The sequence below is a fragment of the Triturus cristatus genome, chromosome 8 (genome assembly GCF_964204655.1).
Source record: "Triturus cristatus chromosome 8, aTriCri1.1, whole genome shotgun sequence".
Taxonomy (NCBI): Eukaryota; Metazoa; Chordata; class Amphibia; order Caudata; family Salamandridae; genus Triturus; species Triturus cristatus.
In genome coordinates, this window is record NC_140591.1 from 366,856,282 (window position 1) to 366,876,723 (window position 20,442).

Genomic DNA, 20,442 nt, shown 5'->3' on the forward strand with positions numbered 1-20,442 from the left:
ATGGGTGAGTGTCGGTCCTAGATCTGTTGCCCACAAGGTGGAGTCCCACAATGATGTGCTCTTTCTAAAGAGCATAATTTCGGTCTTGTCAGTGTTCAGCATTAGACAGTTGGTGTTCATCCAGTAGCCGATTTCAGTCATGCAGCCATTGAACTTCATCCAGGTACTGGACGTCTTGTCCGTGTGGGAGAGAATGAGTTGCATGTCTTCAGCTTAGGAGAGGACTTTGATGTTGTGAGAGCAGATGATACTGGCTAGACGGATCATGTTTGCGTTGAAGATAGTCAGAGTCAGGGAGGTTCCCTGCGGAACTCCGCGATGAGGTCACAGACTTTGCTAATCCTTATTTAGTTTGATGATACACTCCATGCAAATGCTACTTTATCATGGCAATATAATGTCAATCTGCCACTGATGCTCATTGTCCCTTTTCTCATGATGGAAGATGGTTTATTGAGCTCTTGCAATGTCTTATTGTTATAATATTGAAATATGAGTATAAAACTAAACTACAACCAGTTAGACTAAATAGTTGGATTTTTGTTGCTGTAAAATTGCAACGGTATCACTGCCAGCTCTAGACTTTGACAGTCCTTGGCGTAGTCATTGCCTGTGATTATTGTCTGTGGGGCTATTTGGAGTATGTGTTTTGCTTCAGTTATTTTCAGAATGCAGACCTAACGCTTGCCCATTGCACCTTTGTTTTTGTTGCAAAAAACAATGACGTTTAGTCTACCTTTTAGCTTTATAGTAAAGGTGAATTGCCAGGAATCTTTTGCAGCCTTCCTAGGTTATTTCAAAGTCCCATCTAGACGTATATAAAGATGGCTGCAAAATGGATAGGCAAGGCTGAGATTAGGCAAAGTGTCCCAGACACATTATGTGGACTATTTGACTAAATTAGCTACAGTACCTTCACTTTATCATAGCAGCTTAAAGTATATATGTGGGTATGTGTGTGGCATTTGTATGGTGCAAACCTATACAAAAAGCATCACAGCAATATAGTGGGTCTATGACACCGATACAGTCATTGGGTGATTGGTAGGGTAAATAGGTTCTGAGAGCAGAAGTGGACTGTTAATGTTTATATAGGGATGGTTACTTTTTCTGCTTTATTTCTGGTTCAAGAACCTCCGTTTTCTAATTATATTTTTCTGTTCTGTCCCCATCCCTTAACCTTTGGTACCTTCGGGTGAGAATCAGTTTGAGTTTTGTAGGGACTGGTAGAGAGTCAGATGTGTTTTATCTCTGTGGCGCCTTAGGATCTGAAACCCTACATGGAGAAACTCTGAGGCTGAACTTGCCTGACACCGAAGCGGTTTAATCAAAGGCCCAGTGTGTGTCTCCAGTGTTGTTTCCAGATAATGCGAATTATCAGTATATAATCACAGTGAAATTAAATGCAATATGGCGTCTCTGGTGATCTACCACCCAGGGGGAAATAATTTAACCTCTGGGATGCTTCCAGTTATTTTATGTGCTTGTTCGGCAAAGCACAAAGATACAGGGCGTTTAATACAAAACGAATTGATGGAAAATAGAACTGTGCAGGTGAACAAAAAAGAAACCATTGCGTGTATGAATGAGTCCCTTCAATTTTTATCGTTCGCTGGCAAGCAGGTAGTTGGCCACATTAATCAATAGATGCCCATCGTGGCAGACAGCTGGCATCATCCACACTCACAATAGTAATTCTGTGCCTCATGCTGAATATCGACCCAGAAACATGCCGCTGCTTCTCTAATTCTTTTCGATTCATCCCTCTAATAGCAGACACCCTAGGAAATATTATTTCACAAGGTAGAAAAAAGGCATGGCCTGAATGTCTCATGTTTGAAACTTAAAACAGAAAGTAGCACCCTGTAACCAACTGCTTTCAACACCAAGTAACTACACAGCAGGTTATTCGGGTCCATTTCTGCACAGAGCTCAGTTTAAAATTGATCGTCTAAAATTAGTCTCATGAACAAAGTACAGTAAGTACAAAGCCTTCTACTTTAAGGCGTTTTGATAAAATGATACACATTAAATTTAACCACTATACTTTAACAAGACATACGATTTCATAATAAATAAATAACAGCGAGGGCATCACTTAGGATTTGCATCCAGATCTCGGACAATAAATATTTACTGTGCTGGTAAAATTTCAGACAAAACATTAACTTGTGACATACTATAGAATTGATGTTCCTATTCCACAAAAAGAAGCCAAAAATTAAAATTGAGAGTGCATGTAAGGGGTATAACATGTATGTATTTTTATTGGTTTCTTAAATTCGAAATTCAAGTCTTTTTTTTCTTTTAAGTCTCGCGTACAGACGCTGTCTGCTGGCAGCGTATCTTTTGAATTCAACATAGAATTAGAGTGTGCTTTGTTTCTGCCCCTTGCTCATGATTCTATGACTATCTTGTCTATGTCAGCTCCAGGCTTCTGATTCGATGGCCAACTCTATACGGGGAACAACCTTTACAACGCAACTTTTACAACGCACTACCTTTACAACGCATTTTTTACAACGCATAATCCATTACAACGCATGACATTACAACGCATGACACTACAACGCATTTTTAAAAACTACCTTTACAACGCATTCCATTACAACGCATACTACCATTACAACGCATACCATTACAACGCATAATATTACACTACACTATCCAACACTTACCCTACTGTTGCACCCCCTGGAGTTAGAATAGTAATTTTTACCCCTATACTATCCAACACTTACCCTACTGTTGCACCCCCTGGAGTTAGAATAGTAATTTTTACCCCTATACTATCCAACACTTACCCTACTGTTGCACCCCCTGGAGTTAGAATAGTAATTTTTACCCCTATACTATCCAACACTTACCCTACTGTTGCACCCCCTGGAGTTAGAATAGTAATTTTTACCCCTATACTATCCAACACTTACCCTACTGTTGCACCCCCTGGAGTTAGAATAGTAATTTTTACCCCTATACTATCCAACACTTACCCTACTGTTGCACCCCCTGGAGTTAGAATAGCAATTTTTACCCCTACACTATCCAACACTTACCCTACTGTTGCACCCCCTGGAGTTAGAATAGTAATTTTTACCCCTATACTATCTAATACTTACCTTAAATGCAATTTAATATTATGCGTTGTAATGGTATGCGTTGTAAAGGTATTATGCGTTGTAATGGAAATGCGTTGTAAAGGTAGTTTTTAAAAATGCGTTGTAGTGTCATGCGTTGTAATGTCATGCGTTGTAATGGATTATGCGTTGTAAAAAATGCGTTGTAAGTGCATGCGTTGTAAAAGTGTGCGTTGTAACGTCATACATCCACTCTATACTGTTGTGTGAGTCCTGCCCAAGGAGTATTTTGATCACACAGTGTATTGATTGTGGGACTTTTATTCTTCCACTGCTGATGTCAGATCTTGCATTGCAATGCATGCGAGACTGTTTTGTCTCCTTTTGTCCGTCTCCCCGTTCTCTTTATTTAAAAAAAATGACACCGCCCGACCCCCCCTCCCCCCTCCCCCCCCATCCCCAGTTTGAGCCCATTGGAAAGAACAGAAATATCTTATGAGAGGCTCATAACAACATAGGCAACAACAGCCTCATGTCTGGCCTGACCGACTTCTTTCCTCTCAATCTGTGATGTACATTTTTAAATCTCCACTCCTTTCTTTGGAGGTGGCACTGTAAAGACCACATATCCGGTGTTGTTGTTGAATTGTTTTTAATGTGCTGGTCTGTGATGGAATGCTACTCTGTAACCCTTATGCCAGTGCCAGTTTTTGATGATTCTTCAACTCTTAACTGAAGGAAGGAACATCTGAAGTCTTCAGCAGGAGGCCAACAAAGGACCCCTGATTCCTTGATGGTTTGCAAAGCTTCTTCTCAGGGTATTTATTTGCCATTTGAAATGTCAACTCTCCAGCCACTAGATCAGAGGGTCTGTGTCCTGCTGGCATCAGCTGAACAATGTCCATCTACCCGAGTAGCTGGTGGCAATCTATTACTGTGACATGAGGCCCACAAGTAAAAAAAAAATGTATGTTTGCTGCAACTTAGATTAAAAACTCGATTTACTGACATATCACTTATTTAAATACAGGCCGCCTTCCAGTTGATGATATTAAACCTGTTTATCTTCTTAAGTTTAACATTCTTCTGATTGGACATAGTGAGTTTCTGCGAGTATTTAGAGATGAGAGCAGCAAACGAAGTACAGCAGTCATGACTAACCTGGCAACCACAGATTTATGTATTTTTTATGTAAGGATTCTGACAAGAGGCTTGGGTTGGGTTTTCAAGCAGAGAACCCTTACATTGTTACCAACCAAGCATTCACCTACATGCTCCTCGAAACGCTGGGTCACGTTTACAATTTCGTGCTTCAGTTTCGTTACTTTGAACATTGTTCCTCTTACTCTACTGGAACAGTTCAGCCAGCCTGATAGGTAGAGGACTTAATCATTACATATTTCAGATTTAACGCTTTCTTTTTGCATTTATGAACAGCACACAAAGAAAATCACTTCTTTTCATAATGTTATATAGTAAAAAGCCCAGTTTATTTACGTTATATACAAACCTTAGTAAATCCACGTTTAAAACAATTTCTGCTAACCTAGCAGAAACAAGCAGTGGCAAAAGCAATAAGTCTCGTCTATGCGAGAGCTACTGGCTTTGTCAATGTATTTTAGCTGTGTTGTACAGCAGCACGGTTGATGACCAACATGGCCAAAAATTTGAAAAATAAGGGCTATGACTCGGCTAGTAGTGCTTTTTTTCTGGTGGGAAGGGGGGGTGCGCAACAAGAACTAAAGGGGGGTGGGCGGGAAGAAAAACAAGAACGACAGGAGAGGGAAGGGATCTGATTTGAATTTATAGAGCGCAACAATTACCCAAAGGCATCAAGGCGCAGTTCCCAGCTGTCCAGCGCTAAAACCCAGTTGAAAATCCACCTAAGAAGCTGTCTATAAAAGCAAAATGCCAGGTTTTTAAAGCTTTCCTAAAAGGCAACAACCATGGGATAGCCCTCATGCTTTGTGAAAGAGAGTTCCAGAGTTTATGTGCTGCAATCGAGAAGGCTTTATCTCCCCATTTCTTCTTTCGAATGCTGGGCACAGTGAACAAGTATTGGTGTGCCAAACGCAGGTTTCTACTTATGGCATGCATGTGAAACATAGCTTTAATCCTCACAGGACTAGAGAGAAAAAGGGCCTTATGCACTGTACATAACACCTTAAACATAATGCGCTTCATGATGGGGTGCCAATGTAGGGCCCCTAAGCCCATGGCAACTGATTAGCTCCTGGGAATGTTGAGAGTAATTCTAGCAAGCGCATTTTGTGCTACTTGGAGTTTGTGGTGAGTGCCGATGTTGGAGTCCAGATAGAGCACATTACACTAGTCCAATCTGGACATAATCAGGACTAATGAAACCTGCTTACGTGCAGGCTGAGGGATAAGAGGAAAAAAATTCAGAGCACCCTTATGATCCAGAAGCAAGTTGCCACAGTGTGATTGGCCTGGGCATTGAGTGTGAGTTCCATATCTAAGAACGCTCCAAGAGTTTTGGCCATCTCCACTAGGAGGGTACATGTGCCTAAGGTGTCTGGTCACTAGTTGCTATTCTAGTGAAATGTCCAAGGGCCAAAGAGCAGCACCTCGGTTTTATACCCATTCAGTTTCAGCTACTTCTGTCCCATCCAGTTTGCAACAGTTGACATGCATAGAGAGAAGTTTTCTGCTGTAGTGGCTGAGTTCTTGGGAGCTGACACAATAATCTGTGTGTCATCGGCATATGATAGCACTTGCATCCCGAAAGCACGGATTGTATCCGCAAATGGTGAAACATAGAGGTTAACCCCTTCAGCGTGGCGCGGATTACCGCGCTGTGCTGAAGGGTTCTTGCACGGGCGGGGCCGTGACGGAGCGGTTCCGTCATGCGCACAGTGCGACCGACGCACATGACGGAACTGCTCCGTCACAAGCATCGAAAGGGTTAAAGAGCGTAGAGCTCAGTGCTGAGCCCTGCAGCACTCCACATGGTAGAGAGAAAACCTAAGAGTAGTGCTGCTGTACTACCACCCTCTGTGAGCGATCCCTAAGGAAGGCAGATAGAAGGGCTAGGGCTTGATGTGTCATACCCATGTCTTGAAGGCGCTCAATCAACAGCGAGGGCGAGATGGTATCAAACGCCGCTGATAGATCCAGGAGTACCAATGCCATACCTTGTCTTTCATTCACTAGGCGTCTTATAAAATCCGTGGCTGTGATCAGCACAGTTTCAGTTCTGTGATGTGTCCTGAAACAAAACTGAGAATTGTCCAGCCATACCAGCTATTCTGCAAATTCCATGAGGTGGATATTTAGATGTTTCTCAAGGATTTTAGCAGGACACTGGAGCAGCAAGATAGGACGATAATTTTGACCGACCTTACTGTCCAAGTTAAGTTGTTTTGGAAGGGGCCTGATCACTGCCTCCTACAACGCCAGGGATATGGCCTGGAAAGTATAGCTTTATTCATCAAATTGGAGAGCGGTTGAGCCACGAAGCTGGCAGCCGTGTGTACGATCGCTGCAGGACAGTATTCCAGAGGGGACCCAGATTACGTATTAAGGATGTATTGTTCCATCATTTTAGGAGTAAGGTATGGAAATGCAGAGAGTAATTTAGGCTCTGGGACCTTCGGCTCGGACATCTTGGAGGGTGCTTGTTGAGATTCTCTACCAGAGGGTTGCTGTGCATGAGGATTAAAGGGTTAATGCACTTCAAAGCCATCATAGATGTCAACAATTGTTGATTGAAAGAAATTAGCTAGCTGGTTGCAAACGTTTTGTGAACCTTTGGGCTCTCCAGCAGTCCAGAGGGGAGATCTGATGTACCACCCTAAAGAGTTCTTTGGCAGAGGTAGCATTTTCAATTTTCTGGGTACAATATTTAGATTTCCCCTCAGTCAGGGCTAATTTATATTCCCTAATTCTTTTCCTATAGATCACTATTCTGTTGCAAAGACATGGCTAAAATTGAGAAAAATAAGCACTATGACTCAGCTTGTAGTGCTTTTTTTCTGGTGGGAGGGATAGGGGTGCGCAACAAGAAAAAGAGGAGGGAGGGAAGACAAGCAATGACAGGAGGGGGAAGGAAAGGGAGGCAAGCAACATCAATCGGAGGGGGTGCAAACAACAATGACGGAAGGGCAAACAACAACAATGGGAGAGTGAGGGAGGGAAGATAAGTAACAACAACAGGAGGGGGAGGAAGTTCAAACAACCATGATGAGAGGGCTAGCAACAATGACGGGAGGGGCGAGGGTGGGAAGGCGAGCAACAACAACTGAAGGGGGAGGGAGAGGAGGAAAGCCACAACAATGGAAGACCGGAGAGAAAGCAAGCAACAATTATGGGAGGTCGAGCAAACAATGACGAGAGGGCAAGCAACAATGACAGGAGGGGGAGGGGGGCAAGCAACAAAAATGGGAGGGAAGGGGGCAAGCAACAATGACGGGAGGCAGGCGGGTACAAGCAACAATGCAGGAGGGTGTAAACAATGACGACGAGGAATCAAAGATGGGGAAGCAACAAGAAAAAGAACATATCTCAATTCGAGCACGAACATTGGAAGGACACTGCTAAAGCAATTAATCAGAGCTTGGTCCATGCTCATGAGAAGGGACATCACACATAGAGAAAATGAAACCGAGCTGTCCAAGGAGAAGCAAGGAAATGAGACTTACAATGAAGCCAACAAGTAGTAAGAAATGGGCGTGCTCAAAGCTCCTTTTAGTTAAAAAAAAAAATCTCACAAGCAACAGTGCATGTACTGTTTCAGGAATAACCTAAGAGACCTTTAAAGTACTGCTCACAAGCAACAGCTCATGTACTGTTTCAGGAATAACCTAAGAGACCTTTAAAGTACTGCTGTTTTGGGTGGGGCTAACAAAATACCTACATGATTGCCTAAGAAGTGAAACCAAAAACAGTGCCAAGTTTTGCTGGGGTACTAAAACAACCAAAGATAAAGAGTGATGGATACATTTACCTTTCAGTGATGCAATGCTTAAATCCCAAAATTACATATACAGCACTTTTTCCGAAGACTACTGTTTGTATAGGGTGCTGGAAATCAGAGTGCGGGTAGGGTGCAGCAGCACCCCTAAAATGACAAGGCTGGAGTTCAGAAGGTATATGAGGAATAAAGATACCTTTTGTTTCTATCTTGTCACACTTTTGGTATGTTCAAAGGCAGAGGTCAAATGTCAGACTATGTATTCTGACAAACTGCTACTTATTCTTTTAACATGTAGATTGGTGTTTGCTTTTCTTTCTCTGTAAAGTGAGAGTATTTTGTAAAGTGAACTATGTCACAATCTTACTGGGGTACAGGAAGTGTGAAAGCAAAGTTTGATGAATGTCAATTCTAATACACAACAACATTTAAAAACGGTCAATAAACTGTACAAATATTTAAAAATATATCAGCAGTTAGGAAAGGAGAAATTAGAACTTGTAGTTCTGACATCTGATGGAAACAAAGAGGGTACTACAATCAAAACAAATCAAGAAACTTTACTTGGCAATGCACAAATGTTAAATATTTGCTGAAACCTGTTTTCCACACCTTATCATTTGTACACTATATGATTTGTATTTATGTTTTACATTTATAAAGCTCCACGGTTACTCAATGGTGTCCTGGCACTGAGTGTCAGGAGAATTATATGGAGAACCAAGCATAAAACGAAGTTTGATTTGATTAAAAAAGAGCCAAGTTTTGAAGTCCTTGTTAAAAGGAAACAGCTGATCTGGCAGGGATATAAACAGAGGAAAAGACTTCCAAATCTTATCTGCTAAGATGGAAAAAAGTGTGCCTTTCAAAGACGGGAGCGTCTGAATCTAGGTACCATGAGCAAGCAGGCATAGGCAGAAATTACATCAATGGAGGGGATATAGTGAGAGACCCCGTTCTGAAGAAACCTGGGACCTATGTCATGTAACCCTCAGTAAAGAAAAAAGAACAGTTACTGGCATGAAGTAAGTGAGAACCTGCGGCTGAGATCAAGAAAGTCGATTAAGATTGATAACTCGCCAAAGAAACAAACCTCTCCAGCAAACAGTGGTATTTAACTCAAGTGTGTAAAAAGAAAAGGATAAACAAACGTGCTAAGATCATAGGATGCAAGAATAAAAATGCCCCTTTCCTCAATCAAGCTGGTAGTAATCTAACATACTCTGCTTAAATTGTGTGACCATAAAAAAGAACAATAACTTTCTTCTTCAAAGTTGTCATCAAAGACAAAATGGAGAGACTTCCTGACCTTGCCAATGATCAACAACAAATACTGATAAATAGGAGAAGTCCAGTAAATGAAAATAAAGACAGTTAAAACCTATTGTGCTACAATGTGCCTAGGAGCAAAAGCCAAAACAACAATTGATGGACAAAATGCAGAACAATGTCATACATACACCCCAGTACAGTGATCCGGGCGTAAATCCATCTTTTTTTGCTCACCATGCCATTCCAGTTTGAACCCAGCCATATGCAAATCAATCTTGACCCTGTGCCCAAAGGGAACAGTCCAGCCGGAACCGCAAGGCAGGTTCTCCCTGGACTGGAAACAAGCATCCTAGGATCGGTTTCGGGGTTTCACCCCTCATCAGCCGGGATAGCTGACTCCAGTGGCATGGAGAGCCCGAGACCCACGTCTGGGCATACCCGTCACATTCGGGGTGACAAATGCAAAAAGAACAGGTGATGGACAGAATGCAGAACTATGTCCTACATTCACCCCAGTACAGAGATCTGGGCCTAAATCCATCGTTTTTTTGCTCACCATGCCATTTCAGTTTGAACCCAGTCATATGCAAATCAGCCATGACCCTGTGCTTCATGGGAAGAGTCCAGCCCGAACTGCCAAACCAGGTCCTCCCTCGACTGGAAACAAGCATCCTAGGATGGGTTTTGGGGTTTCACCCCTCATCAGCCAGGATAGCTTGACTCCAGTGGCATGGAGTGCACGGGACCCACATCTGGCCATACCCGTCCCACTCAGGGTGACAAATGCAAAAAGAACAATTGAACAACAGAATGCAGAACAATGTCATACATTTATCCCAGTACAGAGATATGGGCCTAAATCCATCATTTTTGTGCTCATCATGCCATTCCAGTTTGAACCCAGCCATATGCAAATCAGTCTTGACCCTATGCCCAATGGGAACAGTCCAGCCTGAACCGCCAGGCCAGGTCCTCCCTGTACTGGAAACAAGCATCCTAGGACCAGTTTGGGGGTTTCACCCCTATCAGCCAGGACAGCCAAAAACTAGCACTGTAAAAATCAATAAAATAATCAGATTTAATATTTTTCTATTGATAGTCTCTTTATTATGCCTCCCTTTATTCTATTGCGGTAGTGAGAAGAACACTCAGATGATGGGGGATTTCTGACAAAGAGCAGATAACAATGAACAAAAGTCAACAAACCAGAAAGTCAACTTGCACAAAGTGCCAAAGCCCAGGTATAGTACCCTTGGAATCACAAAATAATTGCACCGTAACACAGTCCTTTCCCTTTAACTGGCTGAGGAAGTAGACCCACTTCTTTCGGAGTCTTAATCCACTACATGTATTGTAAAAACGCAAATGCTGGTGTAATCATAAACATGTACCATAACATTTTAATACGAATTGGTGTTTTTATACAAGTATGCAGACCACTAAAGTCTTAGCATGCCTGCTGTTACTCACATTTTGATGCATTGTAGCTATTTTATTTTGTATACTTGCACTTTTTTTGCACTGTATAGTAAGAGTAGCCTCATTCTGAGAATTGCCACCATGAAGCGAGAACTTTAGAAAATAGTGGGGTCAGCGCCCATCTGTGCTTGCAGTATCAGTTCTTCAAGTTCTTCTAACATTCTTTCTCATGAGAAGATCCTGGCATCTGTTTATTAGCCAGTATCAGTTACTTCCAGTCTCGATCACGTCCTCACTCCCATTTACTTGTATTGAGAAAAAAACTGTATAACAATGATCACTCAGTGTATGGATTTGAGCATTATATGCTCCTAATGATTTAGGGCGGAAGCTCTGTGTGGTATTTGCCTGACATGCTGCTGCATGTCAGCTCACTAGTTTCATGTAGAACACTTAGGTGCCCTGGAATGTTGATCCTGGAGATTCTGTTGCTAAGTGTCCAAGAGTCAGTTATCACTAGGGTGCCTTGTGGATAGGACGTTGCTGTATAAGGATCTTGCAATAAAAAAGAAAGCCTTCAATATCACCCTGCCTCCGCTGTACTTCTTTACACTGGTGACGAGGAAGGGATAAATTCGCAGCATCCGTATTTCAAAGAGTCATGGAGGATGTGTTGGATGGTGTGGTGGGCGTTAAGATTTATCAAGACGACGTCCTGGTTCACGGCTCATCTCAACAGAAACATGATGAAAGGCTTAAGGCTGTTCTCGAGAGGTTCAGTGCGAGAGGATTAACCTTGCGTGAGAACAAATGCACGTTTAACCTCTCAGAAATCGATTATCTGGGCCACAGATTGACTGAAGGAGGAGTTCGACCTAGAGATCACCTAGTGAAAACCATTGAGGAGCTCCCTGTCCCACAATCCAGAGATAACCTAGTCCCTTTTTTAGGGATGGCAGAGTACTATAATAAATTTGTTCCCCAGTTCGCGAGTCGCACCTTTGCGTTAAGGTCCCTTCTAAAGAAGGGAGTGACGTTTTCTTTTTCTCTCCAGTGCCAATTGGAACTTGAGGATGTCAAGAAGGCCCTAAGTCTTGCTCCCTCCCTTCAGAGCTTTGACACTGCTTCAAGCTCTATTCTAGTTACCGACGCCAGTTCGAAGGGTTTGTGCGCTGGCCTTAAGCAAGTAAGAGACGGTAAAGAAGTAACCATCATGTTTCTTTCACGAACACTCGTTGGTCCAGAGGTACAATACTCTGTGATCGAGAAAGAAGTTCTGTGTATCTTCTGGGCCATCAAGAAGTTAAAAACAATTCCTCTGGGGTAGTTTGTTTGTTGTCCATTCCGATCACAAACCACTAAAGGATGTGTTCTGCAAGAAAAGTCTAGATGCTGTCTCCTCCAGAATATGTAGATGGGTGATTGCCCTACAGGATTATGACTTCATTGCAAGCTACATACACGGGGCAGAGAACAAAGTTGCTGACTGCCTCTCTCGTTTAGTAACCAAACAGTGTGGGGGTGCCCCAGCTGACCACGACGATTCATGGGAAGATAATGACTACAAGGTGTGCGAGATTGTGGAAGGGGTGATTTCTGAGGTAGAATGGAAAGACGCCATGAATGATGACGTGGTCATGAATGAAGTATGTAAGTTGGTTACTGAAGGTTGGCCCGGGATCAGGAATTTTAGTGAATGTGTCCGAAGTTCTGGAACGTTCGAGATGAACTCTCTGTAAGTAGGGGCTTGCTTTGGAGGGGCACCAGACTCATCACTCCGACACAAGTTAGAATGAAAATCACCCACTTAGCCCATCAGGGACACCAAGTAATCTCTAAAACCAGGGAGAGGGTTTGTTTGCACTTCTGGTGGCCAGGCACTGATATCCTCATGAAGCAAGTGATAAGAGACTGCACTGAGTGCATTGCTTATGATAAGACTTACATGACTAGAGTGCAACCGATGGTTATATGTGAAGCACCCACAAGATGTTGGCAGCACGTAGCCTTAGATCTTTTGGGGCCGACAGCTAGTAAAGCGGGCCAGTCTTACGTTCTCGTGTTAGTGGATATGTACTCGAGATGGCCTGAAGTTAAAGTGACACAGAGTATAGAAACTAGGGACGTTACCAAGTTCTTGGAGGACATCTTTTGCAGAGAAGGCCTCCCAGAATCCCTGTTGACTGACAACAGCGTTCAGCTTGTGTCAAAAGAAATGGAGTTGTTTTTGACAACAAAATGGATCAGACACAAGCATTGTTCTCTCTACCATCCAGAGTGTAATGGAACGGTAGAGAGGTTCAACCACGTGCTAAACAAGTCAATTCAGCTAGCTAAAGATCAAGGCAGAGACGTGAGGTCGGGAATAATGGAAAGCATGATGGTCTATTGCTTAACACCACACTCGACCACAGGGAAAATCCTTTTTGAATTGTTTAGGGGCCGCACTCCCAACACCTACATGTTCCAATCTTGGATGAGGGAGAAAGGTGTTGACATTGAAGATCACAGGGACGCCCAATGGAAGGCAATTCAGGATCTCAAGTCAGCCAAGAGAAAAGCTAACTTTGACACTAGACATGCTGTTTCTCACATGAAGGTATGTGTGGGAGATAGTGTGAAAGTATGTTATCCCCATTAGTCTGCTGGTGCGAAATTCTCTCCGCCTTTTAAGGTGACGAAGCTATTTCATAATGCTGTGAAACTTGATGATGGGTGCATATAGAATTTGGGTAGGATTGCCCTCGTGCGTTCTGGAAACTGCACTAAATGTGATGCTCTTGATGTTTCCTTTCAAGGTTGCCTCTCCCTTACGCAGGAGCTCCCGCATATGTAAAGCTCCTGGGGCCCTACATGATTTAGTTTTAAACTAATTATACCCTATGTTCTTATGCCTCATACATTGTTATGATTCTTTGTGAACTTGATTAAGCCTAGTTTTTTCAATATGTTCATATGTTCTTGCTTTGGGTTTGCGGGGAAGGTGTGAGGTATTTGCCTGACATGCTGCTGCATGTCAGCTAACTAGTTTCATGAAGGAATGTTGATCCAAGAGCCAGTTATCACTGGGGTGCCTTGTGGATAGGACGTTGCTGTATAAGTATCTTGCAATAAAAAAGAAAGCCTTCAACATCACCCTGCCTCCGGTGTACTTCTTTACACTCTGGTCCATTGAAATGGCAATTGCCACACATTATTTTGCTTGAATATTGGCTAATTTGCATTAAATGCAAGATAGACTTTATATACGTAGCATTGTGTTTTTCTTTTATACCAGCTGGTTTACCTGTGCTCCCCACCTCATGTGTGACATTTTTTTCATATTTGGTAAATGGATTATTGTATTAATATGTCACACAAAAGCAAAAGTAAGCAAAAGTATTTTGATGATGCAAGATATGCAACAGAAATAAAGATACAAGAGCCTATAATGACACATATCAGAAGGCATGGGAGGGTGATATGTCAGATGTTTAAGTACTACAGTTGTAAAAATATAGTAAACCTATTCTTGGAGAGGTGAGGCTCTAGAATAAACCTCGCATTGACAAGCCAGTGAAGACCGAGGAGCAACACAAGTGATTGCTTCCTCACTGAAATACTGGTTAACACTTGGGCCTGCCTTCCTCTATGAGTAGGAAGGCCAAAAATCACAAACACAATTCAGAAAGGCAGAGGAAGAACTAGAGAACATAAAAATATTAGGTGCAATTTGATTCTGTAACAGGAATGGAAATGATCAGGTTAGAAGGCAATCTCCTTAGCTAACACCAGGATCCACGTATCTTTCAAGAGTCTGACAGCTCTCATTGAAATCCACGAGGACCTGCGAATATTGTCAACAGTAGACTTTAAAATATTGAAAAAACGATTTATTCTGTGTTTCTGCAAAGAGGTTTTGAAATGAAAGAATAGTATTGTAAATACATAAAGTAGCAGGCTTTATTTTTGTGCACATTGAAATAAATTATCATACAAGGCACAGTAGAGAAGTACACCCGATTATATTTTATAGGCCTTTAGATATGGTTTATTTGGTATAAACCTAACGTATCTGAAATTATTAATAAAAAAGAAACAATAGTATGGATGGAAGATATTATTGTCCAAAGGTACTGCACATGTTAATATACTAACCGTAGGCATTTCATCAAAGGAACGGATTGAGGCCAGTCTATCTACAAGGAAAGAACATGCAGAGTCCATTTATAATAGGTCCATGATTATAGGGAAGTCATATAATGAGCAGCTAAAGTTCTACTCTCTCACCTGCTGGGTTTCCTCGTATATAAGCTGCTTTTTCTTTGAGAATAGAAATTTGTCTTTCTAGTTGTCTGTTTAGTTCTATTTGTGTTTCATATCTTGTTTTCCATTCATTTCCTTAAATGGAAAAGTAGAAAAATGCAAAATTACAATCCCACAAACACATACCATATTTCTCAAATTCAAACTCAACCCCTCCGAAGGCCGGGGGAAAACAATATCGTGCCCTCCCTCCCTCCAATATCTGACAGCAAACATTTGCCACTTTTGCTTTCTAAAATAGATTAGTAATAAGATTAAATATACTTTAAATAATTCCAGCTCAAAATGTATCTCGTGCTGTTAAATCGCTATGCAAATACACTTCTACTGACCTCCTTGAGGCACCTTGCTGACCCTTTGTAACAAATTGGGTTTTTGACCAGCAAAAGGTTTGTGGATGACCCTACAGAGAGGGCCAAGTTCAACACTCTTGAAGACAGCTACAGAAGTTCTGCAGGCATTCTACTGAGGTCCTGCAGAACTCCAATGAGCACCTGCAGGTACCTCAAGGAGAACATGTTGGCACCTAAGGGAGTACCAGCAGGTACCACCTGGACCTCATGCATGTAGTTTCCATAGCTCCTGCAGAGACATCAGTGAGCTCCTGCTGGTAACTAAGTGAGGAAAGCTCTTACAGGGACCTTTGACAAACTCTAAAGGCAACATGAAATCTCTTGCGAGGACCTGGATGAAGTCCTAGAAATAATCCACCTTCTGTAGATTATAGCACTGTGATTTCTATCCACTGAGGTCCTGGAAGCATCATACTGAGCTTGTGAAAACAAGAAACAAAGACCCTGCAGGTTCTCGCCAAGCAACTGTGAGCTCCACAACAGGTCCTGCTAGGACCCCACAAAATTCCTCCCCCCCCATATCAAGGAAGCCCCCAGCAAGCATCCAACACTGATCAAGCTCCTGCATGGACCCCAACAAGATGTTGTAGACTGAGGGGTTTCATAGGCCTAACTGGACACCTGCAGTGCAGAGCTGGAGACCTATCATGTACAGTTGCCTCCAACTCGCCTTACTGTTCACTATATGATAGTCGCTGTTTACTGATTGTCTGTATGAGCACCAAAATTGTGTGTCACATGGCAGCACCATGTGAGTTGACAGGTCTGCTGCTTACAGCCTTTTTACAATTTACTTAATCTATGTTAAGGGGGGGGGGGGATAAACCTTGTCCGTTTTTTTGGAGTTGTTTCACAATTAAAGTTGTCTGTGTTTTTGGAGTTGTTTCACAATTAAAGTTGATGCAAATTTTAATTTTGGGAATCGCCTTAGTCATCTAATTTAGGTTATGATGTTACCATTTTAAAAGTCTTTTGACCTTTTTAGACTGGAGACTGGGTTGCCCGACATCAGCCAGATTTATTTATTTATTTTTAATTTGTTTTTATTGAATTACACAAATCATTTAACCGAGCATCATACAGTGATATATGGACACATAAATGCGTTACATAGTTTACAGATTGACAAGTAATATTGAATATCCCGTTCCACCAATCTCGTACATCCTTGATATTCCCTGCGTGGAATCATTTAGTGGTCTAATGTCGCTAATGCGTCCCAAACGGCAAAAAAAAAAAAAAGAGAAAATTGCGAAGAATTATCGACAGGTGCCTCTGCGCTAAGAATCCGGTCAAATGTGTCATCATCAAACAGATCTATCAATTTCTAATACAAACATAACATTTCTGACAAAAACTCACACCCACTTTCCCCCTCCCTCCCCGCATGCGACATCAGCCAGATTAATGGAGAAACGCACCCTGTAATGCCGATCACCTCCCAAGCTCTCCTCAAAGAGCCCATACTTGCATTGTAATAAGCTATCTCGCTACTATCACTGCTGTGCCTTAGCCGTATGCCAGGAATATAAGAGAATCCCTTATGTAAGGCATCATAATTCCTGTCAGTAACTATATTACTTTAGGTGGATATTTGTCATTGGCCCAAGGTAGTGGTTGAGAAAGCCCAAGAGGGGGGTCTTAGTACCTTGCTCTGTTGCCATTGATAGTAACAACACAACTACTAACCATCACACTCCTACAAGTGTGACAATTCTGACTATTCCAGGGTCCCAAAGCAATACCAATGGCCTGGGTGGTAGGTAATAGTCATTTTGTATGTATATTGAATTAATAATTAAGTGTTGTTGTAGTCATCTCTAAATTAGCCAGACAGCGCCAACTTGTGGCAGACTGTCACAAGTATATCCAACGAAAAGAGAGAAAGGGTTTATTTTACAAAGGGAATACTCCTAGTCCCCTTGAAGTATGAATCATAAACAAATGAAGGAGTATACCCCGAAGATAAAAGATATCGACGAGATACGAAGAGGATACCAAAGGATATAGATTTCCATTTTAGGAAGACCCCTCACTCACCAACCTAGTCGGTGACATGCTTCATCATTGGGGCCCCACCCGAGTAGCCGAATGCTACCCGGGTGTGCTTCAACACCTGATTACAGTGCAGCAGGTTAGTCACAACGATGGTGCGGGTGAGTGAAATAGTGAGTTCAAAATTGTCTTTATTTAACTCCCTAAGAGTTTAATATGGAGCAATAAAACACGGTTAAAAGCAAAGTGAGATACCCGGATAGGCTAAATTGACCTGTGGTATCAATTTAAAAGGAAAGGTGATCGTGGTCTACATGTTTCAACCTATCGTTGATATTACCAAGTTTTCTTCAGGACCTATCTCAGTGACCCGAGCGGTACGCACACGCTAAGGTGCACCCTACTCTGGGTCCATCATCAACCACTCCGTATACTTACAGTATGGCAACCTCTCAGCCTTCTGTGAAAGGAAAAACAAATAGAGACTCGTTTCAGTCATGCCTCATGGAAACCGTGGGGAGAGGCGCTGGCTCTAGCCACACTTTTGTCAAACCATGCCGCCCGCTCTTCAGCCTAAGTAAAACGCCCTTCACGGAGACTATTCAAGGGCCCCAAAGCAATACCAATGGCTTGGGTGGTAGGTAATAGTCATTTTGAATTTATATTGAATTAATAATTAATTATTAACTGTTGTTGTGGTCATCTCTAAATTAGCCAGACAGCGCCAACTTGTGGCAGACTGTCACAAGTGCCAGCGTTGGCAATTAAGTGCCGGTGCCGAGCACCGGAATCCACCATCTCAAATTAAGCACTGGTTAACGAAAACCTCAGCCCACAAAACAATATAATGATTTCACAATCTTAATAAGTGTTTCATGGTCAACCACATCATAAACCACTCTGATATACTGGAGTATCACCGCTGCATTGCTGTCCTCATCTGCAGAAATAAAAAGGCCTTTCACTATCTCAGCAAGACCTGTTCCCTCTCATTGGTCCAAAGCTAAAACGATGAACATGTATAAAGTTACGAAACTTAATCTAATTAGGCCCTCATAACAAGTTAGGCGGAATAGGGTGAGGTGTTTACAACATGTGATAAATACCATTACTCTTGGGTGAGATATTTACCACGTATGGTAAATTCCTCATAGTCTGGGTTTTAAACTTGCAAAAGAGGCCTACTATGCGGAATCAGTATTTAACACACCAAATTCTTCATATTTTGCCTTTTTATGGGCTTTTTCCACTGATATATTTTTGCAAGTTTGACCAGCCAGAATCTATCAGGGGTACACTGTTAAGATGAGAGGTTTCTGTGAAGTTGAGAGGTTTATCACACAACAATTCCAATCCCCACTAAACCAATCGATTACAAATGGATCGGAATCTAGCCCTGCACTTGTTGTGAAGGCCTTAGAGTTGTCTTACCATCTCACTTTTAAGGATATCATCAAGTACAGAAAGACTGAAGTAGTTGCTAGTTCATCAGCACCTTCAGGTCTGTATTAGTATTCGTCAGCAGTGTAATGATAATGCCAAATTTCAAGGGTGCGATGAAACCATGGGACGTTATCGACGGATGCATTAATTTTCATGATATCCTGACCAAGCCGTTGAAGACCTCCTTAGAAATGCAACTCCACATGCTTTACCTGATAGATGTGATGCTTTGGTATTGGGGGTCTTGTCTGAAAGCCTGTCATTACCGCAAGTAGGATTAGTGGTGTTAGCGATTTGAAGGACATCTGCAGTTACGGGGGTGGTTCAAAGTAACCAGTGGGGGATTCTCTTATATTTGCTAGTCTTGAATTGACAGAAATGCATTAGATGCATCGTAACAATACAACGCTCTGCGACCCTATCTTGATTTATCTTCCTACAGTTTCACAGCCTTCTTAGCCAATTGTGGGACCCATTGCTATTCCTGAAGAATGCAAATTCAATAGTCGTTTCCTCTCACCAAAGAATATCAGTCTCGTTTATCCTTTCACGCATTTGCTGACTTACCTTCATCATCAACATTGTTCAGTCTTTTTTCGAGGTCGGCAACTGTGTTTTTCATCTCAAAGCTTGATCTCTCCAGCATTTCCCTATCAAATGTAACATTACATTTATAATAATCAGTATACATTAAGACTGTGCATAATGCTGGAAATTGTGCAAAGCGATTCTGGTATTGCTTAATATACAAAAACTTGCAATTTTAGATAAAAAATGTTGAGACATATTTAATACTAATTCACAATACACCAAAAAATATGTCAAACGTAACACCTGCATCCCCCCCCCCCAGCTTTTTAAAAGATTTCTGATTTTCTAGTGTCTATTACTGAAATCTTTGGCTGTCAAAAAAGATTATCTGCTAATGAAAAGATCCCCGATCGATTACTACTATCACCTTTTATGTAAAAGGAGCTTACCTGCCCTTCATTCGCTAATGCTTGATATAAATTCATGATAACAAATTCATTACTTACATTCATAAATCCATGCTGGATTCCTTTTTGTAGGGCAAGCCCTCATCTTTTAATACATATTATCAGAATTATTTTCTTGCCCCTCACAACTTCATGAGAAAAACGGGTGTGTGGTTGTATGTGTATTTAAATAAAGATGTAGGTTAGTTGCATCTGGTCAGTGAGGACTCTATTAGGATTTTATTTGTTGAAAAAAGAAATACACCGAGTGATGGCCAAGATGGCGGAGTGAGCAGACGTGTCTCGCTCGAGCTCCGGTCCCGCCAGGCCTACAGTACTGTTATAATAAGCACCCACAACAACTCGATTTTCCATCAGAGGCTGGGGGCCATCAATGCACACCTGGTGCAGCGCTAGAAGAGACTTGCCTGCTCATCTGTGAGAGGAGGGGCGCCCTCCGGCTTTGCTCTGGTCCCTGCGTCACGAAGCGGTGAAGAGTGGAGGCCGCTCTGGGACCTGGCCGGACGCATACTGGGCCTGCTGTGGTGCGCGGGACCTACCCAGGCCCAGGAAACTGCCCCAAGTAGCAGCCTCATAACTTGTGGAGTCCCTGGCTCGCCGACTTCGAACGACCGGCTCTCGGGCCCAGCAGGTGTCCAGCAGCGTGG

At 42.2% G+C, this 20,442-nt stretch overlaps 1 protein-coding gene across 3 annotated transcripts in view; it reads right to left on the bottom strand.

Annotated features, from left to right (window-relative positions):
- Nucleotides 1-20,442, bottom strand: part of CCDC169 (coiled-coil domain containing 169) — a 130,682-nt gene that overhangs the window by 72,936 nt on the left and 37,304 nt on the right. For all 3 annotated transcript variants that reach the window (XM_085620410.1, XM_085620408.1, XM_085620409.1), the window contains exons 2-4: nt 19,365-19,447; nt 14,971-15,081; nt 14,839-14,879 (exon numbers count right to left, since the gene is read on the bottom strand). In XM_085620410.1, the coding sequence (XP_085476536.1) occupies nt 14,839-14,879; nt 14,971-15,081; nt 19,365-19,443 (231 nt within the window). In that variant the 5' untranslated portion in view covers nt 19,444-19,447. The remainder of the gene's footprint in view (nt 1-14,838; nt 14,880-14,970; nt 15,082-19,364; nt 19,448-20,442) is intronic.